The 22,883-nt window shown below is 44.1% G+C and overlaps 1 protein-coding gene across 3 annotated transcripts in view; it reads right to left on the reverse strand.

Annotated features, from left to right (window-relative positions):
* The window catches only part of Aff3 (AF4/FMR2 family member 3), a 478,613-nt gene that overhangs the window by 439,453 nt on the left and 16,277 nt on the right, over nt 1-22,883 (reverse strand). For all 3 annotated transcript variants that reach the window (XM_048352397.1, XM_048352395.1, XM_048352398.1), the window contains exon 2: nt 575-696. In XM_048352397.1, coding sequence (XP_048208354.1) covers nt 575-627 — 53 coding nt within the window. In that variant the 5' untranslated portion in view covers nt 628-696. The remainder of the gene's footprint in view (nt 1-574; nt 697-22,883) is intronic.

Raw genomic sequence — 22,883 nt, forward strand, 5'->3', positions numbered from 1 at the left:
TGTGAAAGGCCCACGGAAATTGTGGACCTCGAGGAAACGAGGAACCGTGTCTGCCCGGGCCGAGGCCCCTGCCCCGGGGGTGCACCCTTTCCCGTCCCGGGTGGGAGTGGGTGGGACGGACGGGCGGGCGGGCGACCCGAGCATCCTCGGGAGGGCACTTGGGCAGGGGGTCCGGGGGGGGGGGGGGACCGGGACGAGAGCTGAGAGTGACCGAGTGGCCCAGAGGCCGCGGGTGGGGGGGGGTCGGTCCTCGGGCATTAAGGGATGCGGGCTTCCCCCCCACCCACCCACCCCCCGCGGCGCCCCGACCCGCAGCCCGGGGCCCGGAGGGCGCCGGCGCCGGGGACCCGCGGACGGGAAGGCGGGCGGGAGGCGGCGAGGCGGCGCCCCCGGCCCGGCCCGGCCCACCCCACCCCCACGGCGGCCGGCGGCCCGGCGCCCCGGCGGACACCCCCCCCACCCCACCCCACCCCCGCCGCCCCGGCCCAGGTGAGGGCGCGCGGGCCGCCGCGACTCCCCGCGCCGCTGCCGCCCGCCCGCCCGCCCGCCCGGGGCGGCCGGCACGAGGACTCACCACAGCGACTCGAGGTCCCATTCCTGGAGCAGGGCTAAGTCGAAGCTGTCCATGGTGGGAGGCGTCGGCGTCGGCGTCGGTGTCGGTGTCAGCGCCGCCGCCGAGCCCCGGCCGCCCGCGCGCTGCGAGGAGAGACGCCGCTGAAGGTGCATCCCGGCCGCGCCCGCCCGCCCCGCGCCCCGCGCCGCGGCTCCCGCCGCACCCCCCCCCGCCACCCCCCACCCCCCGTCCCCGCCGGCCCGAGCCCGCGCCGGCCCCCGGGGCAGCGGCCGCCGCCGCGCACTCACCCGCTCGCCGGCTCGCGCGCAGGCAGGCACACTCCCGAGAAAGCGGCGAGCTCGCCGCGCCGCGCCGCCCCGCGCCGCGCCGCCTCGCCCGCTCCGCGGCGGCGCCCGCCCCGCCCCCGCCCCTCCGCCCCCGCCCCTCCGCCCTCCCTCGCGGCGGCCCGGCCCGCCGCCGCCGCCGCCGCCGCCGCCGCGGAGCTCCGCGCCGCCCGCCCGCCCGCCCGCCTCTTTCTCCTCGGGGAGGCGCGGGTGCGCGGGCGAGGCCGAGGCCGAGGCGCGCGCGCCGCCAGCCCCGCGCCGCGCCCGCCCCGCGCGTCCCTGCGCTCCCCACGCCGCTCCCCGAGGTCCCGCGGCGCTCGCAGGCCACGCGGCGGGCTCGCCCGGCTCCCCGCCCCGCGCACTTCCGCGGCCCCCTTGACCCTCGGCGGCCCCGGCGCGCCGGGCCGGGGAAGGGAAGGGGCACCGCGGAGGCGCCCGGGGGAGGGAGGCGGGCGGGATGCCGAGCCTCGCCCGGCCCCGCCCGGCCCCGACCCCGGCCGCGGTGCGCGAGCTGCCCACCCCCGGCTGCCCACCTCGGGCGGGTGCGGGGAGAGCCCCGGGCGCGCCGAGAGTTCCCCGTGCAGCGCCCGGCCGCGCCGCCCCGAGCGAATCGCCTCCCGTGCCCAGAGTCAGTCAGTCAGTCAGTCCGGGAGATGAGATAAAGGGGAGCGGCCGGGGGTGGGGGACCCCTGCCCGGCGGCGGCGGGGGGGGGGCGGGAGAACGGGACGTGCGCCCCGCCGCAGCGCAGCGCAGCCCGGCCTGCAGTGCCCCGGCCGGCCGGCCGGTGCCCGCACCCCAGCCGCCTTTCTCCCCCTGCGTCTCGGGGGCGGCGGGGCCGGTGGGGGGGTGGGGGGATAAGGGGGGTGGGGAAAGGCCTCCGGGCGGCCACTCCAAACTTCCCGCCGCCGCGAGGGAGCGAGCGAGCGAGCGGCAGGTCGTCAGCCCGAGGGGTGATGGGGTGGCATGGTGGCTCCTGCCCCCCACCCCACCCCACCCCCTGACCTCCCTCCCCGCTCGGGGTGTTGCCCCCCGCTGCCCGCCTCGGCCCTCGGGCTTGCCCCGTCCCTTGACCTCTCAGCTCGGGGAGCCTCGCTCAGAACAGCCCCGGAGTCAGTCCCGAGACGTCGTGGCACCGGGGAGCCACGCCGCCAGCGCCCAACCCACCCACCCGGGAGAGGGGCCTTCCCGGCCGGGCTCTGACCCTTTGTTCCTTTTTCTGGACCAGAAGAGCCACGGCCGAGAGCTGCCAGAAAATGCAGAACCTTGGGTCGAAGTCACCACAAGATCCGTGCGGGGTCAAACCGAGGAGCCCCCACCCCTCACCCCCTTCCCTACCCCCCCCCCCCCACAGGCACCTCTGGAGAAGGATGAACAAAGTTCAGGACACAGGTACAAGCCCGAGACGCCAATGAGAATTCTCTCCCAGTTGAGAGGTTGGATTGGATCAAGCTCGGCCCAGCCCCCTTCCTCTCTCCCCCCCCCCCCCAACAACAACCCCAGCTCCAGAGTAGTCCTTCCTTTATTAACATCCATAAGTAATGTGCAACGTAGAAAGCACTAAATTAAGGCAGAATCCGCATCACCACATAGTTGGGAGAAGGAGGTGGAATTGCTATTTCATATGCTGACAACTTCCTCATCCTGAAACACTTCCCTCATTAGTTGAAGGTAGTAACAAGGCTACAAAAGAACAAAGGGAATATGAATACAGAAAAAAGTACAGGTGTGAGGGGCTGGCTTCCAAAATCTCAGTCTGCAGCATATTGGGGGGGGAGGGGGGGCGGGGAGAGGATGGAGTCTGCCTTCCTGCTATCTCCTTAGCATAAGCCTTGTTGGAAATGTTTGCTCTGGCAAAAGTGAGCTGTAGACATCACATGGAGACAGCCTTCCCAGGAACAAAGGCTGGGGGTGGAGGGTGGAGGAGAGAGCTAGAGGAACAGCCCTGTCTGGAAGAACTGCAAGTTCCAAGGCCTGAAATGTGGCCTGTTTCTTGGGCTCCTAGCTGCAGCTGGGAAGCTTCTCCAGAAAAGAGACCTCCAGCTCCTCATGGGGATCTGGCTTGCCTTCCCTTCCCACCCCGGCTGTTTATACAAAGGAGGCTGATGGAGAACAAGCTGACCTGTGTTTACAAGGGGCCCCATGCGGGGCTTGAGGCTCAGGAGACAGTTTTGCCCTCACCAAGGAGGCTGAAGAGAAATCGAAGGTCCTGGAAATGAAAGGCAGTAGCAGGGAATAGAGCTAGTGGAGGGGCTTATTCATAAAGGCTTCTCAAGAAAAAAAAAAAAAAAAAAAAAAGCTATGGAGTAATGAGTAGATTTATATTTGAATTTAAACTCTAGGGCCTTATGTTAATTTATGGCTGTACTTGAGTCTAAAGCAATTTCACTGTGGGTATTTTAAAATGTTTCTTCAGGAATAACTTATTTTTGGTTTGAGGCTTTTAACTTGGTGATGTTTGCATTAATAGTTTTATTTTCAGTGGTATGTGGTGTGTGTGTGTGTGTGTATGTGTGAATAGCATCAATTTGGAGAATGGGGGCATTAGTAATTGTGGTAGGTAGTGTTTTTTTCTAAGCTGCTGTGATGGAAATAAATCTAAATTAATAGTTTTGACAAGTGAAATGTAGTTCAGTTAATGAGACTCTCAATGGGAATTAGTTATCATTATTATTATTATTATTTTATGAAGATATTCTCATTATCTTTCAGCCTCTGGGTTCATGAACCAAATTTGGCAAGCACTGAATCTAGTTGTCAAAATCTTAAATTCTCAATGCAAAGGAAAAAGGATGGAAGGAAAGAAGGAAAAAGAGGGAGCTTGGACTTCCTAGAATGAGGATTCCAGAGGTGAGAAATTCTTTCTGTAATGGAATGAGACTGCCTAAATCAGAAATAAAAATTAGTGTTTCCAGTGCAGCTGTGGTAGCTTTTGTGCATCCTCCCGACCTTCTGACCAGAGGGGCTTTCCTCCCCCAGGGAGATAGATGCAGCCTGACAACTGGAGCTGAATCAAACCACCCAGCTCCTGCAGGAGAAGCTGCTGAATGAAAGAGCTGCTTGGGCTTCCTGGGTAGGTTGGTTTGTTTGCATAGGCTAAATTCATGACATAAAAGGCCTAAGAAATGAATCCTGCCCAATTTAGGGTGGGGCATGTGGATGCATTTACCAAAGACCCCCTCTCACTCTGTCCACCTCAAAGTGGAAGTCTCCTATATATACACCCAGAAGAAAATCTGTAGCAACTCACTACAATCTTCCTTGGGATACAGATTGAGAGGAACTTGGCATGAATTGATGGATTCATGCTTTATTTTGACTATGTGGCTGCAGTTTAGGAGTGGCTTTTGTAAACAGGTAGGGTTGTTTTTTTCTCTCTAATCCTGTTATTCCTCTAGAAAAGCATGTCGGGCCAGCAGTCAACTTTGCAGGTGGTCTTACTGGAAGACGCACAACCACCAAGCCCTACTTCATCTCCTCCAGCATTGTTTGCCTCAACACTCTCCCCTCCTCAACAAAGCCACAGAACTGCTCTATTTCTCCTTTCAGAGGCTGCTTGGGTGTTTGTAACCCTATCTAGGGGATTGTCTGCTAAACCCTATAGAAGCTTTCTCCTTGCCAATTATATGCTAATACGTGGAGCCCCAAGACAGCAGGATTTAAAGCCACCCAGGGGCTCCACTGTCCTCTGGCCTTTCCTTCCCTCTCCACAGGTATCTCAGAGTGGTTCTAGCCTGGGATCTGAGGTGCCTTTCTATTTTTTTTTTCATCATTCTCCAGGTCCTGAGCAGATGGTGTGGCTGTGCTAGCTGTCATCACTCCTCCTATGTTTCCATGGAAACGTGGGGCATAGGGACCATCTCTGCCTTGGGCTCTCTGACAGTATCCTCTGGCTGAGAACTTCAACACTCTGGCCCCTCCTCCTTGCATGTATTCCTGCTGTCCTCGAGCTTTGGAGAACATTCTGGGGCCTGGTAAGCCAGTGTTATTTCAAAGATCTCAAAGGACATACTCCCTGAAAATGGTTGTAAACTGGCTAGAAATGGTAAAGGGAGGGGAAGCCAATAGTTTAGCTGGCTGGCTAAAGCTGACCTAGGATGACAACATATTTGGACAATGTGTACCCTCAGCCAGCTTCCATAATAGCTGATTATTGCCCAGATGCCAAAATCGATGCTCCTAAGGTTTGATCTGCTAATCAGATAATAATTATGTATTGAATGTATGTTACTGAGGTTTGTACACTTTACGGATATTCTATCACTAAAGAAATGTGCATTCCTTTCCTTTAAAAAAAAATCAGGGTTTCCCTGAGGAATGCATTTTCCTCAAAGTTTCCAACATCCTCCTCCCTACATAATTCATTTATATGGCCACTAAGACATTAATTAGATTCAGAAGTCCATGGAAACAGCAGAGCTAGGCGGGGTCAAAGGGCAAGCAGGGCAAAGAAAAGAGAGGAAAAATGACCCCAGGAAGGGAGGGAGGAAGTGGAGGGAAATTTTTCATGCCCTTCAAGTACCAAACAAGACAAAGATAATTTCAAATTGTGGTCAACTACCATAACATTGCTTAGAGAACTAAGGTATTGCCAAATTTAAAAATCCTTATTTAAAAAAAAAGAACTGGGCATAACAATGTATACATATCTTTGGTAGTTTTGTTTCTTATATAGCTGACTGGTGCAAAAGATTGGTGAATACAGCTTACCCACATTAAAAAATAAACAAACAAATAAACCAAGCCCAGCATGGGTGGTTCGCTCCTAAATCCTAGCTACTCCAGAAGCTGAGATGGGAGGATTGGGGTTCGAAGTCAGCCCAGATAGGGAAGTCCATGAAACTCTTTCTCCAATTAAGTACCAAAAATCCAGAAGCTGTGGCTCAAGTGGTAAAATACCAGCCTTGAGTGGAAAAAAAACTAAGGGACAACACCCAGGCCCTGAGTTCAAGCCCCAGTACCAGCACAAAATGAAAAAAAGAAAGAAAAAGGAAGGAAGGAAGGAAGGAAGGAAGGAAGGAAGGAAGGAGAAAGAGAGAAAGGGAAAAAGCAAAAGAAAAATAAAGAGAAAAAAATCAGTTATTATTACTGCAGAAAAAAAGAATAAACCAATTAGTCATTCATGTCTAGTGCAAACAAAGTAAACCATTCCTAACAGCAGACCAGAAAAGTATCCCCCATCACAGATTATATATCTCATATGCTGAGCTATTGGTGGGATAGTCCCATTATTTTGTGATAGGCAATCTCCTGATTCTAGTAACCAATAATCAAACATCATGACTTAAAACTTAACATCCAAACTGGCTCTTTGTCACGCTTCTTCAAGCTGCAATCTGACCAACTGCAAGATTCAAGGACTCCAAAACCATTGAGAATGGGAGATAACTCTTCAATAGGAAACATTTTTATACCCTCTAGGTCCTGTTCTAAGTACCAACCCCATGTAGTGCTCCCAAAAGCACAGAAGGTATGTTGCCATGGTTTTCTTTTACAAGTGAGTACATAGAGAAACAGATAAGTGTCACTAACCAAAGCAAGACAGATCGGGGTTTGGATGTGATAGCCACAACACCAGATGCCACCCCTGTAACTTTTGTCTTAATTATCTATAGCATCAGAGCATTCCCATATTCAGAAGCACTTAATTACTGAATGTAATAGAGACTCGGCCAGAAAGCTTGAGAGAACCCCCTACTTTTATTTGCAATTTTCATTCCTCTCGGCCATACCACAACTGGAGGAAGTACCCCATGTACACACTCTACCTCAGTGTCTTCTTTTGCAACACAAGAAGGCTGGTTGAATGTTCTTTGTGTCTGTCAGTTTTTGTCTCTGACAGTTCTAAGTTCTTCCTGAGAGCTGCCAGATGGGAATCCCTGGAGTATGTCAAGAGAGCCATAAACCTTCTTTTTTTTTTTAAAGGTAGGGCCTCCTTCTTGGCTTAAACAAATCTCAAGGTGTTGGTTTGTTCCAAACAGGAGTGGCATGTTGTCTGTTAAGTGTTACCAGACAGCAAGAGCAATGCGCCCAAGAGAAAGAGACTTAGATTAGGTCTTGGGGGCAATGTGGAAAAAGAGGTCACAATATAACTGTGATGTCCAGCTCTTTTCCTATCCCACCAGAAGATTCATGCTTGGACTTTAGGCAGCCCTGGGAAGATCCTGAAGCTCACGAGGTACAACTGTGGCTCCCAGTATAAAGACAGATATTTCAAAATTACATATTAAGGGGTTTAATCTTGATGGCTAGAGTTAGGCACTGGTGACTCATGCCTATAATAGTTTCTCAGGAGGCTGAGACCTGAGGATCAAGATTGCAGTTTGAAGCCAGTCTCGGGCAGCGCCAGGTCCTGAATTCAAGTCCTAGGACCGACACACACACAAACACATACCTACCCGTGAACACACACACTAATGTTGACACATCTGAAGTTAAAAGGAACTTTGGTCTTTGATGATGTCTTCATATAATTGTCCTATCGTTGGGCCACCTATCTAGAACTGTACTGTTTTGGAGCATATTAAGATGCTATACAGCCAGGCCAATTTTGCTATGTTTTGATTATCACAGCTAATTGACTAGAGAAGCCACAGCTCCTGCACATTGCTGCACATAGTCAGGTCTACCAGATGTCCCAACTCTGTGTCCCAACAAGGATAGCCCTGCCAAAGAACCAACTGTGCTTTACAAAAGCCTGTGACTACTTCCTTAAATATAATCTTGTCTTCTGGGTTCACTCCAAATTGCAAGAGTATCAATTAATAAGAAACTCATGCTTAGTTGTCTGAAGACTGATTAATCTGGCTCCAGCATTTTTTGAATATTCCATTTTATTAATTGTTTCTTTATATGCATGTAATTTATTAAGTAGGTTAAGTTACTCTTGAATCCTCACAGGGATACTAAAAGCTCTCACTGTGGAAAATAGTGCAGGAATAATAATAGTCAGCCTTTCTTGTGTCCTTGCCACAATCACAAAAATATGCATGTTTCAGGCTTTGTCATTGTTTCTACCAATAAACTAATTACTACTGTATGAAGATGATTTTCTTCAGAAGGGGTTTAGAAAGACAAGTAATTAAGCACAGTATTTTGAAATATAAACTACATTATAGGACTAGAGCCCTATAATAAAATTGCCAAAACTTAAAAGTCAAGAGAAGCCATAAAAACTCTCTCTAGCTAGCCTTCTATGAGGTGGAGAATCCCCTCCACATCAGCCCTTGAGTGGATAGTTCTAATAGTAGGAAACCCAGTTTCTCAGAAAGCTTCCTCCTCCATTTTTAAAGTATTCAAGTCTGGCTAGAAGAGCATTCCTCCGTAGGTTTATCGATCCCAAATTGATTTCTATATACCTTTTTAGCACATCACCGGCCTTCAGTAAGCGTTCAGTCTTAGCTCTGAGTCTCACTGAATTGTTTCTATCAGTCCTTTGCATACAAAGCCTTGGGGGGTCGTGAATTCTCCTGCATTTTGGCTACCACAAGTCCTTGTGCCACTGGGGATACTACATAGAGAAAAGGAGCCAGTCTCTTAAAAGAAGCAGATGGGCAGGGAAAGGCGAAACACCCCCAACTTCTTAGTTTTTTGGAAGAAGAAAGTTTCAGACAGAAGTTGGAGCTGGCCACGTGAAGAAAAATGCCCACCACAAGATAGGGAAGCAGGAAACTCATGGAAAGAAAAGAACCTGGTGGCCCTGCTGATCCCAAGGAGGCAGAAAAGAATGAGAGCAAGCGGAGAAAAGCATCCTGATTAAAGCCCCAGTCCTCAGAGCGGGCTCCACACCCCTCCCGCCCCACAAATAACAAGAGCCCTCTTCAAGAATGGTTCCCAGTGATTTTCCAAAGCTCCACCTCTCCAGCGATGCTTATTATAATTCTCTATACTTGGCATAGACAGTTAGAGTTTTATGAATTTAGCGTTGCTTTCCATCACTCTCTAGGCAACAATATGAAGTTTATTACAATATAATCCTCTTGGACCTGAGAGTCTCAGCCTAGTTCCCATTGCTGTCATCCCAGGAAGAATGCAAACTCAAGGCAGGACTGCAGTTATGGGAGACATTTTCCCAAGCCCGGGTCATTGGGTCAGGACCCACAGGGATACTCAATGATCACATGAGTCATTTCAGATATTGATTTCTCCAACAAACATTATTGAGCATCAAGTATGAGTTAAGCAGTTGGTTTAGAAAGAAGATAAAAAAGAAGTTTACAAAAGGAAAAGGCCTGCATTTGAGAGAATTATCATCAACTAGTTACTCATCCTTGCTTGAATTCTAACAAGTATTTAATTGAGGCCATTAAGTGCTAAGCACTGGGCTTACCATAAAAATAAAGCAGATATGGTCTTATGGAAGAGGCCAGATCAAATCGTATTGTAAAATAGTTAAGGGTATAAAGAAGGAAGTGCAAGTACTTGGGGAGATCTTTCTAGAAAGAATGGCTGATTAATATTCCTACTGAAGAACTACATAAGGAGCAAAACAAAGAGGAAAATGAAATCTACATGCTGCAATGTGCTATTGCTATGCCAGAGATGTGTCTATGGATCTATAAGACAAAGAGCAGGTGAGCAACAGCTGAGACCTCCCCCCCCACCCCCCAGTCAGGGTTTCATGCAGAAGATAACATTTGGATTGGGTCTAGTGGAATAAAAATTAAAGCAAATGCCAGGTGCCACTGGCTCACGTCTGTAATCCTAGCTACTCAGGAGGCTGAGATCTAAAGATCTCTGTTCAAAGCCAGCAAGGGCAAGAAAGTCCTTATGGCTCTTATTTCCAATTAACTACCCAAAAAAAAAAAAAAAAGTCAGAAACAGAGCTCTGGCTCAAGTGGTAGAATGCTAGCCCTGAGCAAAAAAATTACAGGGACAGTGTTCAGGCCCTGAATTCAAGCCCAAGATTGCAACACACACACACACACACACACACACACACACACACACACACACGAAGGATGGAAGGGAGGGAGGGAGGGAGGAGAAGGAAGGAAGGAAAAAGGAAGGAAGGAAGAGAGAGAAAAGGAAGGAAGGAAGGGAGAGAGAAAAGGAAGGAAGGAAGGAAGGAAGGAAGGCAGCCAGGAGGCAAAATGAAGGGTCAAGAAGCAGAATAAGAGGAAAGAGTGAGGAGCTATACTAGGGTAGGTGATTGGAGCCAGGTGTCAAAGAATCTTGTTGTGTTGCAAAAACATTTTAAGTGAGCAGGAAACATGCAGGTGAACCCCCAGCTGCCAAACACAGAGGGACAAGCAAGAGTTGAGAAAAAGGAACTGAGAAACCAGAGAAAGTATTTTACCAATACTCAAAGCAAGGGTTTTCTTTTGTTATAAAATCAAACAAGCCTGCAAGCTCCTTCCCTAGGCACCAGGCTAGCCACCTCATTTGCACAGCCTGAGGCAAAATGAAAATGTGGAGTCCCTTGTTTATAAATTATTAAGACTTTCTAAACACCAGAAGCAGAGCCTTTAGCCAGGGCCTAGCCTTTCAAAGTCTGGGCCCTGGGCACCTGTGCGGGTCACACCCCCACGGAGCTGGGGCCTGTTCCCCAGCCTCCATGGCATTTTTGTGCTCTGGGGCAACTTTTTCCTAACGGGGTGCCCCAGGACTGAGCGTCTCGGGACTGACTGCTGAGGCATTTGGAACAGAGCTTCATGCCATCCTCCTCTCCTAGGTTTAGTCCATCCTGCTCAGATTGACAGGAGGCCCCCATCTTAAGCCGTGCCTAGAGTGGATGCCACGACGGAGTAGAGGAAATGTCAAATTTTTAAGCCCTTTCAAGGTTTTGTTTGCTAAGGAAGGTGGTACTCGCAATATAGGTGAAAGGGAAGTCATTGTACAAAACTAAAAATATACAAATAATGAAAACACACAAGAAATGGAGGGTTTATGCTGGGCACAAAGGCAAATGCCTGTCATTCCAGCACTTGGGAGGCTAAGTGCGATTCCAGCTAAGGAGATTCCGGCTACAGGAGAAACACAATGGGCACGGGGAGCACACGCTTGTCATTCCAGGTGACACAGACTAGTATAAGTAGGAGGATCACATCCCAGATCAGTCGGCACAAAGCTGGGCCCTACCTCAAAAATAACCAGGAAAATGGGGCTGGGGATATAGCCTAGTGGCAAGAGTGCCTGCCTCGGATACACGAGGCCCTAGGATCGATTCCCCAGCACCACATATACATACAGAAAACGGCCAGAAGCGGCGCTGTGGCTCAAGTGGCAGAGTGCTAGCCTTGAGCAAAAAGAAGCCAGGGACGGTGCTCGGGCCCTGAGTCCAAGGCCCAGGACTGGCCAAAAAAAATAATAATAATAACCAGGAAGAAAAAGCAATGGAAGCATGGCTCAAGTGTTAGAGCATCTGCCCAGCAAAGGCAAAGCCCTGATTTCAATCCCCAGAGCTGCCAGAGAGAGGGGGCAGGGGAGAGGGGGTGGGAGGGGGGAGGGAGACAGTGAATGGGAGAGAGGGAGAGGAAAGAAATACAAGTTTTGGCTAGAGTAGGGATGGGAAAGGAACTGGCATATCTTAGTTGTATTCGTAGTTATAAGACACTTGGCAAGCATGCACTAAGCCCTAGGTTCAATCCCCAGAACTACAAAGAAGATAGACACATAGATAGGCAGGTAGAAAGATGAGAGACAGATAGAGCAAGAGATAGATAGATGGATTGATGGCTAGATACTTAAAACGGTGACATGCATCAGAATGCTGCAATCATAAGTGTGATGTGTGTGGGTACATTTGTGTGGGCAGGTTTGTGCATATGTGTTGAAGTAGAAAAAAAAAAAAAAACTCCAGTGACCTTCCCCATCCCAAGATACTGATCTAATCAGTGTGAAGTGAGTTTGAGGAGCCCTTGACCATCTGCAGAAGTGGCCAGGTATGAGGATCTTTTGTCCGTGGTCCAAATTCTCTTCTTTGAGGACCTTGGCATTCATTGGTCTATTTGCCCATGCTTGAGCCAGTTCCACGCCTTTAATTATTATAGCTTTCTAATGAACACTGATGGCTGGTACAGTCAGTTACTTCCAACTTGTTCCTCATTACAGTACTTCCTATCCCTAACATTTTATTTATTGTCACTTGAAAATCAGCTTGCCAAGTCACATGTATACACTTACATGCACACACAAAACAGACTGCCAACTTTTTAAGTGGAATTACTTTGAGTGTCTAGATCAGTTTGTTAGCAACATTGAATCTTCTGGTACCTGACCATGGTATATTTCTATGTTTATTTAGCTTTCCTGGGTTGGGAATATGGCCTAGTGGCAAGAGTGCTTGCCTCGTATACATGAAGCCCTGGGTTCGATTCCCCAGCACCGCATATATAGAAAAACAGCCGCAAGTAGCACTGTGGCTCAAATGGCAGAGTGTTAGCCTTGAGCAAAAAGAAGCCAGGGACAGTGCTCAGGCCCTGAGTCCAAGGCCCAGGACTGGCTAAAGAAAAATAATAAAATAAAAATAAATAAAAAATATTTAGCTTTCCTTTCATTTGGTTTGGTTTGCACCTGGGTGCTGTTCCTTAGCTTTTTCATTCAAGGCTGTTGCTCTAACACTTGAACCACAGCTTTTTGATAGCTAATTAGAGATAAGAGTCTCTGCGACATTCTTCTCTGGCTGGCTTGGAACTTTCATCTTCAGATCTCTGTCCTCAGTAGCTAGGATTACAGGTATGAGCCACCATACCTTGGCTTGGCTTTCCTTTTGTTTAGTGCACATCAGTTTATTGGAAAGATAGTTGGACATTATTTGTAAGACCTTTTCATCTACATGTTTAATTGAATTGATCTATGTTTCTTGATAATCTGTGGATTCATTTTTATTTTCTATGTAGTTTATTTAGTAATATCATCTGTGAATGGCAATCCTTACATCTTTGTGTCTCTTGTGTTCTTAACTTACTAGCTAGAACTCCATGTGCTGCAACATTGAGTGGAAACAATGGTAGTAATCATCAAAACTTTACACTTATCAGATAAAGGATTTCTCATCTACTATTAGTTGATTAAATTTACATCTACTTATTTGCTTTATCAAAATAATGAGTTGATGCTGAGTCTCATGAAATGTTTTCTGTGGCTTGTTGACATGATTATACTGTATGACTCCATATTTCTATTAGTTGTAAATGTAGTAAATTATACGGACTTATTTTTGAAATTTTAAGTCAGTCATGTATTCATGGAATAGATATTAACTGGGTGGCAAAGCATTAGTTATGTATTTATTGCTAGTTTCAATTTGCCTTTTTAAAGGGATTTCTATGCCAATGAGCATGTCTGAGATTAGCCTTGTAAGTAAGTGCAATTTTCCTATTTAGATGTGACCTTGTCAGCTTTTGCTAAAGGGTTTTGTTGCCACCCACCAAAAACTGAATTGGAAAATTTACCTTCTTTTCTCCTCTCTAGAGGAATTTGCATTCTAGATCAGTATTTCTTTACAGAGTTAGTAGCACTCACCATTAAAGGCATCTGAGGCTGCAGATTTCTTTGAGAGATTTAATACCATGGATTTGATTTTCAATAGTTTTAAGACCATCAATTTTTTTCACCTATTTTTATTTTATCTATTATTATTATTATTATTATTATTATTATTATTATTATTATTATTATTTTGGCCAGTCTTGGGGCTTGGACTCAGGGCCTGAGCACTGTCCCTGGGTTCTTTTTGCTCAAGGCTAGCACTCTGCCACTTGAACCACAGTGCCACTTCTGGCCTTTTCTGTTTTATGTGGTGCTGAGGAATCGAACCCAGATCTTCATGAATGCTAGGCAAGTACTCTACCGCTAAGCCACCTCCCCAGACTCTATTTTATTTCTTTCAACTATATTTCATCTGGCTTTTCTTTTCTTAAATTTAATTTTATTTTATTATAAAGGTTTCCCTCCCTCTCCCACTCCCTGCCTCCCAAGTTGTAAAGTTCATTTCCAACATAGCGTCTTGTGAGTATCGATGTTACATTGGTTCATCCTTTGTCTCACCATTTCGTTGCTCTCCTTCTCTTCCCCAAATGAGATAAATGTATATACAAGACGCAGTGCACCAAAATCAAAGCAGTGACAACAGGGGATAAACCAAAGGAAAAAGAAATAACTTCGCACAGTACATTAAAACAACATACACACACACACACACACACGAATCCCCCTTGTTTCCATTTCTTGGAGGTCATTCCTATTAGCATCATTTTATATGATCATATGTACACAGTCATTGAGCTGTTGTGATCCTCTGCTAGGACTACCCTAGACATATACTAAGTATTACAAATGAGGGAAAGTATGGAGCCTATGTTTCTTGATAGGCTTTACATTTCCCAAAATGTGTCGACATTATTAAATTCTTTAATTCCCTAATGTTTTAACTCCTTAACATAGCCTAAATAGGTGTAGAATCTGTCGTTATTTCTATTTCCAGTCCTTACATTTTTTAAAAAATGTGTGACTTCTCTTCCTATGCTGTGTTAGCTTTCGCTCATTGTGACAAAAATACTGTGATGACAGCTTAAAAGGAGTAAAGGTTTATTTTGGTTCACAAAAGCAGAGGTTATAGCCCACGGTCACTTTGTTCCATTGTTCTTGACCTATAGTGAAGCAGAATATGGTGGCAAGGTCCGCGATAGAGCAAAGTTGCTCTCCTTTCAGTGGCCAGGAAGCAAAGAGAAAGGAAGGAGCTGGGGGTCTCGATGTACCCCTCAAGGGCATGCCACCGGTGATGTAACTTCCTTATACTAGTCAGTACTTCCTGAAGATTCTACCACTTCTCTACAGTGACCCAGGCTGAGGGGGAACACTTTATCACATTAGTCTTAAGGGATCATTGAAGAACCAAATAGAATACTGTTGCTATCATCGGTGGGGAGGGGCAGGAGGTGGGGTTTCTTACACTGGTTAGAACTCTAGGCATTTGTACTTGTAGGCAGGCACTCTATTACTGAGCTGTACCTCCAGCTCTCTATCTCTTTTTATATAGAACAATCTCAAGAGAACTTTTTCAGCCTTTTAGTATTTTTATAAAACGGCTTCCTGGCTTCTCATTTCTTGGCCTTTTTTTCCCCCCCTCTCTGCTTTGCTGGTCTTGGGACTTGAATTCAAGACATGGGCACTGTCCCTGAGCATTTTTTCCTATCATTGAACCACAGTTCCACTTCCAGCTTTTTGGCGGTTAACTGGAGCTAAGAGTCTCATTGACGTTCCTGCCTGGACTGGCTTTGAACCACAGTTCTCAGATCTCAGCCTCCTGAGTAGCTAGGATTATAGATGTGAGCCACACATGCCGGACTACTTCTTTCTAGTTTTCTTTCTGAAATGTCCTAGAGCTCTATTGCTTTATCTAATTGCTTTACAGACTATATTCTGCTTGTCGTGTGTGTGTGTGTGTGTGTGTGTGTGTGTGTGTGTGTGTGTGTGTGCTGGTACCATATCAAGGCTTGAATTTAGGGCCTCATACTCTCACTCAGCTTTCTCACTCATACCTGGTGCTCTACAACTTGTACCATTTCCCTTCCAGCATTTCAGAGGCGGAATTTTGGAGACTTTTGTGCCTGGGCTGGCTTCAAATCATGTTCGTCATGTCTCAGAACCTCCAGGTCTCAGCCTTCCAACTAGCTGGGATCATAGGTGTGGGCCACTGGTGCTTGGCCTCTAACTATCATCTTTTTTTTTTTTTTTTTTTTTTGGCCAGTCCTGGGCCTTGGACTCAGGGCCTGAGCACTGTCCCTGGCTTCTTCCCGCTCAAGGCTAGCACTCTGCCACTTGAGCCACAGCGCCGCTTCTGGCCGTTTTCTGTATATGTGGTGCTGGGGAATCGAACCTAGGGCCTCGTGTATCCGAGGCAGGCACTCTTGCCACTAGGCTATATCCCCAGCCCCTCTAACTATCATCTTGATATGTTAAAATGTGTTGAAACTTCTGTTCCACATATGTTCAATTTCCATATGTGTTTAAAATGTGTACATTCTGCTCTTGTCAAAATGGTGTTCCTATGTATTTATCTATCATATTTTCTAATAATGCTTTTCAAACCTTTTCATTCTTATTGGTAGCATATCTTCTAGCTCTATATTTTCTAATAAGTTTACTAATATTTATCACTAGGGTTGGGGTATTTTTGTTTTGTTTGGACTTCAGTATTGGGGTTTGGACTCAGGGTCCTCTGTTGCTAGGTATGTAGTCTTACATTTGAGCAATACCCTAGATTTGCAATGAAAAGGATATTTTTTTCCTCTTATATACTTTCTTCAGGTTTTTCTTTATATATTGTAAGTCATGTCATGAACTGTTTTTCTTAATCTGTAGTGTTGATTTTTGCTCCCAAACTCCTGCTTTTTCAAATAGATATAACTATACCAGCTTGCTAAGAGTATTCTGATTAACTCCGTTTTCCTTTTTGTATTTTCCTCATTTGAATTATATGAGAATATTTTATTATGTTATGCTCCTTCTCCATTAGCTTTGCATTCGTATAGTTTTATGCTCTTCTTTATTGTTTTCATATGATGGTAAGACATGCATCTTTGACACTGAAATACAGTATTAATGGTTGTTAAAATTTTCTTCCACAAAATACGAAGACCTTTAAGCACTTTATTTACCACTCTCCTAATACGATAGCATTGTTGTCAAGTATTCAGCTCTTTCTATGTTTAAACCTCAAAGATGTTATTACTTTGAACAGTTAATTTGCATTAGAATTTTTCTTCACCTTTGTTTTTACACCTCTGAGTTTCTGCTTAGGATAATTTTCCATCTACTTAAAGGCTACCATTTAGTACTTACTTTACTATGTTTCTACTGGCAAAAAGTTTTTCTTCATTTCTATTAATCTGGAAATACAATTTTTGCCTTCAGAGTTGAAAGTATTTTTGGTAGGTTTAAAGTCCCAGGTTAGCGATTCTCCTAGTACTTTGAAGGTACCATATAACTGCCTTTGGGATTATACTGTATCTATTTAAAAGTCAGCTGTTAGCCAGGTACCAGTAGCTCATGCTTGTAATCCTAGCTACTCAGGAGGCTGAGACCTGAGAATCATGGTAGACTCCAGCATGGACAGGACAGTCCATGAGACTGTCTCCACTTAACTACCAAAAAGACAGAAGTGGAGCTGTTGTTCAAGTAGTAGAGTACTACTCTTGAGCACAAAAGCTCAGTGATAGCTCCCAGGCCCTGAGTTCAAGCACCAGGACTAACACACACACAAAAGTCAGCTGTCAACTTTATTGTTGTGATAATAAAGCTTCTTTTTTTCTATTGCTATTAAGATTATACTTTTGTCTCCAATTATTAGCAATTTTCCCTATATATGGATTATTTCTCCTCCTACGCATCCTTCTTGTTATTATCTTTTAGTTGTACAAAAAGGATTTAATTTGGATTTTTTAAAATCCAATTTGGGATTCTCAAGGCTTCTTAGTGATTTTTCCATTGTTTTTTTTTGGGGGGGGGGGGCGGGGCAGTTCTTAGCCAGTCTATTTATTCTGACCCATTAGTTCCTTTTCTGAGAATCCAGTTTTATACTTGTTAGAATGTCTGTCTTTTCTTTTATATTTTGTGAAACTTTTTTTTTTTAGTTTCTGGTATCTGCCAGTGAACTAATTCTCTCTTTAGCTAAGTCTGTTATTAAGTTCATCCCTTGAGTTTTTAATTTAGAGTATCATGTTTTTAGATTCTTGAACTTTTACTTGGTTCCTTGGTTTCTAGTCCACTGCCAAATTCTGTGATCAAATCTTTTTTGTTTGGAAATTGTAAATACAGCTATTTTAAAATTGGCCTGTAATGATTCCTTTATCAGGGGTTCACAGATAACTATTTGTAATTTCTGCTGCCAATATTTCACTTACCTTCTCATATGTAGTTCTGTTTTTACTATGTGATTGACATTGTATTTGATAAAATAGCTTATAAAATAGAAATTAATTAAAATAGCTTACAAAATGAAAATTAACGAAGCCTGGGATAATGTTATCATTCTCTAAAGAATATGTCTAATACTTGGAGGCATTATCACTTCAGGGTTATTTTACGCAGTTTCACATGTTGGGGAAATTTTAAAATATATTCTAACCCTGTAGGGTCATATGTGTTACTTAGTTCTCATATGTTTAGAATATATTTTTAGGATTGTAGCCCAAATAATGAGGTTTCAACCTTCTTTTTCTTTCCTTTTTTATGGTATTGGGATTTGAACTCAGGCCCTCAGAAGTGCTAGCCCGGTGCCCTAATACTGTAGGCCAGCCTTTTGACTACTGTCTCCAAAACTAGGCTAGAGCACCAGAAGAAAATGATTATATTGAACATAAAATCACTTCCTTTGATAGTTGTCTTCATCTGGAGCTTAGCTCTATTAATTCTTTTCCCAACTTTGAGGTCTGTAATACATTCATATCCTAACTGTTTCAAAACACGCCTTAGATATCATATGCACTTCCAAACCAAAATTTTATTTGGATTTCTCTTCCTTCACAGGATGTCTGTAAACTAACCCGAATATTGGTTATGAGGACAGACATCAGAGCAAGCAAGTCTTCTGAAACCTGGTTATGTTTCTCTCCGCAGTGTAATTTTGGGCAGCTTAGTTAAACTGACTTCCCCCTTCACTTGCTCATAAAATTGAGTTAATGGTTACAGCTCCTTTGTTGACAAATAAGTGCAATAACATTGCAAATATATAATGTCTCATTAAGCACATATTAAATGGCAACTGCTTTGAGGTGAACTATTTCTATGTCTTAGCAACATATACTAAAGGAAAGCATTTAAAATTTAAAATGATGATTTATGAACTTTTTTTCTCCTGATTGCTGTATTTAAGGAAGGAATTCTTAAGTCATGACTGGAGTTCCTGAGAAAATCTACGTTATATGTTTTTCCAAATCCGAGCAGAGTTTATACTGTAAAACTCAGGGAACCAATAGAATACTTCGTTATTTTCTGGGGTGAACTAGAAACTCTAGCTGAGGAGTTTCTGCATCTAAGAACAGGTCTGGCTTTATGTGAAACACTCCACACAAAAATGTCTAAAGCGCCTCAATTGCTCTGATTGTCTAAGCACCTTTATTAGCTCCTTCTTCACACATAGGTAAGGCCAAAGGTACCGAGTAAAGTGTCCCTATGACTACCCTCAGGGGCTGTGTTGCTAAACTTCATCTAGGCCACTTGGCTGTGTTTTGCAGGTCCAGGGATTATTCACTCTTCAGGAGACCATTCCTGCCAATTGCCACTGTTGGGCTTTTAAAAGCAGGTTCATTTAAACATCACCAAGTAGGAGTCTTCATTGACCTCATGCTGCTTAATTCCTAACCTGGTCTTGACCCCAGAGTCAAAGCTCTGTGAAAAGTCAATAAAAGCAGCAAACAATCATGTTATTCTTGGCAGACTTTCCTAAACAATGACTTTAACAATTGTTAATTATAGCTTAATAGTTGCTAACAAGTATTGAGTGTTAACAAAGTAGCAGGTAATGTGCACACATTCTCTGATTTGATTCACATAACAGCCAAGTGAGGTTGCCCACTGTCATTACCCCTGTTTTACAGGAGAACAACTGTGTTTTATGGGGGCAAACTACTTAACACAGGTCCACAAACCAGCAATGGGGTTCAGGGCCGTGCTTGGCATCTGCCGGACCTCCGCATAGAATAATAAACTGACAAACTCCGACTCTCGGTTGATTACAGAGGAGGCTATAGTAAGTTTTTGAAGGAATGTCCAACAAATTAATTCATCTTTAGTTACTAGCGGAATTGCTTTAGGAGAATAGGTTGGATCATGTTTAGTAATGAGTCCATAAGAGGAAATTTGATCGGATCTTGATAAGCTTCTTAGAGAGGCTACACTCAACCACAGAAGATAACTCTCCTATAAATGTAAATCTATGAAGAATCAGCCTTCGAAGTCCAAAGAATGTTCCCACAAGCTGTCTGACTGGACGCATGCTGTAAGCAATTACATGGCAGAATTTATCTCCATTAAGGGTTCTTGTCATCCTTAATACACATTAAGTTCATTCTTAAATGTCAGCCACAGCAACTATTACACTTGAGGATGTTTTAAGGAGGCAAAAATGAAATTACAGTCAGAATAAAATTTGGGAAGTTACCTAGTAGTCTTGCTTTCTTCAACAAGGTTCTTATTTGTTTCATCTCATTTGTTTATGTTCCCTGTGAATACCTATCCAACCAGAAGCCTGAAGCTCGAAGGCTTCTGATTGCTCTCATTTATCTGAAGAAAGAAAACAAATTTCTCCATTAACTTCTTGAGACAATTAAAATATACCTTCAGATAATTATGGGATTGAAAATTCCTTCACTAAACCTTAGCCTTTAAAATAATCTGACTAGTCAAAGTATAGCTAGAAGTAGATTGTGGGCGTGTGAATGTTTAAGTTTAGGTGTGAAGGTGAAATTCCAAAGATGGCAACAACAAGGAAAGAGGGATTATGTTGCCTGTAGCGAAATTGTCAGAGGATAGTTTTGCATACTTGCCAGCAATCCTGAGTTATGTCTGCTCCACTAACACTTGGTGAACAAATAAGTATTGGGTGAATACATCGACTTAGAGAATGTCTGAGCTAGTCAAAGCCTTGAACCAGGTCTTAAAGGATGAGTTTGGCCAGTGGAGAAGGGAAAAGTTCAAATCAGAGAAGAAATCACCTGGGGTGGGGATGGCTTTGAAGTTCTCACCTAATCAGACTAGTGGGCAATGATACCACAAGCTAACCAAGATGGTCTGGGGTTTTAGACGAGAGGTGAGAAGAGAGAGGAGAGGAAATGGCTCTTTAATAATCTAAGTCAGTATTTCTCAAAATGTAAATTTTCTAAATTGAGCATTTCCAAATATGCATTTTCCAGTTGTCCCTCAGAGATTCCCAAAATACACTAGCAATGAAAGGCTCTGAGAATACCTGTAGAAAAGAAAATTATTTAACTTTATTTTAACTCAGTGTGAACCAAACTTACCTGATGGTGAAATGTATTTTTTATGGAACATCTAATATTCTTTGCAAGGAAGATGGGGTAATATTGAATTAAGAAACCAATCATCTTATATGATCATATATATGTACATCGCTATTGTGATCCTCTGCTAGGACTACCGTAGACATATACTAATTATTACCAGTGAGAGTAACAGTAGAATCTATGTTTCTTTGGGTCTGGCTCACTTCACTTAATATACATTTTTCCAAGTCTTTCCATTTCCTTATGAATGGGGAAAGGGGCAACGTCAGTCTTTCTTCTGGAAGCATACAATTCATTTATATATAATATCTCACAACGATAAAGTAAAATTTTAAAAAAAGACAATGCTAGGCGGGCACCAGTGGTTCATTTATATAATCCTAGCTACTCACGAGGCTGAGATCTGAGGAACATAACCCAGGGAGAAAAGTGTGTGAGACTCTTATCTCCAATTAAATTAACCGCCAAAAAAAAGCTGGAAGTAGAGCTGTGGCTCGGGTGGTAGCATGCTAGCCTGGAACAAAACACTCAGGGACAGTCTAAGCCAGGAAAAAAACAATGCTTAATTCCCTGTGTGACTGATAAGTGCTTACTTTTGAAGTTTAGAGGTAATTTTTGAATAAATAATTATGTATTTCAAAGAGTTTCTCAAAAAACCAGATATAAAATAATCATGACCTTTACAATTAAAAGGAACTCTTACAGTTAGGATGAAAATGTTTTTCCTTAAGATCTGATAAGATAATTTTAAAATGCCCGCCAATGATACAACCAATCCCAGGATAAATTATTTCCACCAGTTCTGCAGCACAGAATTCCTCCAAAACTGTTCATAGTGAGCAGATGCCTTCTGACTGTGAGTGAAATTTAATTATCACATTTTCTTCAATAGCAGGGTGTAGATTAATTGCTTAAGAGGAAAAAGTATCAGCTGGTTACATAGGTGGAAAGGTATAGAGTTCGACATGCAGTTTATGAAGATCTATAGTCATAAGAATGTAGACCTAATGATTCCTATGACTACACAGTTTTCTACTTTATATTGAAATATATTTGGTTTTATAAAATGAGAATAAGTGTATTTACCACGCAGACTTCAGTTCAAATTTTGGATCTCTTATCTGCCAGTTATCAAACAACGGGCAAATGGCTGAGCATTAGTTTTCTTAGAGTCCTAGAATAAAGACCTCTTCATTCTAGTACTAGAAGTGTCCAAGATAGCTGTGGGTCACCGTAACAGAGCCAAAGGAGTTTCGTAGCAGACCTCATGGCCAGGCACAGGTCTAAAGGAGAAGTCTAAGCCCAAACAGAGATGTACTAACAGTAAGCTCCCAAAAAACACACACTAACTTAATCCTTCTCTCTTAAAGAGAAATGCACAACCAAGAATCACCAGGCATGTAAAAGAATGGCAGCTTGAATCAGAATAGTCAAAAGAAGCAAGAATCACTCAAAAAAAAAAAAAAAAGAAAATTAAGAAACAGAAAACAAAATTAAAATAATTCTTTTAATTTTGGAGAAATTATACATCCTGAAAGTTAGAACAATATGCTGAGAAAAAGAAATAAAAAATAAAAGAGAGTGCACTTCAATATTTTTTTTAAAAAAGGACTGCAAAAATGTGTGTGTGTGTGTGTGTATGTGTGTGTGTGTGTGTGTGTGTGTATTTAAAGGACTAGAAAATTAACCAAAGAACTGTCTCTCTCCACTGTAAGAATGCAGGAGAATTTTTTTTTTTAATCAAAACCTGAAGTGAGAGATCCTAGGAAATCAGGATTAAGGTTGTATATATAGAGTGGGAAATAAAAATTTTATCAAAGAAATACTTGAATAAAATATTTCCAAAGCTCAGGATAAAATTCTTCAGCTCTAAAGGGTTTCCTGCATGCCTAGAACAATTAGCGCAAAGACAGCTGTGCTCAGGCACATCTTTTTTGATGGGTTGGAGTAGACATGAAACAAAGAAACTTCCGAAGGCTTCTATATCCACCCAGTCATATGTGAAGGAAAAATAATGGTAT

Source organism: Perognathus longimembris, chromosome 8 (genome assembly GCF_023159225.1).
Source record: "Perognathus longimembris pacificus isolate PPM17 chromosome 8, ASM2315922v1, whole genome shotgun sequence".
Classification (NCBI taxonomy): Eukaryota; Metazoa; Chordata; class Mammalia; order Rodentia; family Heteromyidae; genus Perognathus; species Perognathus longimembris.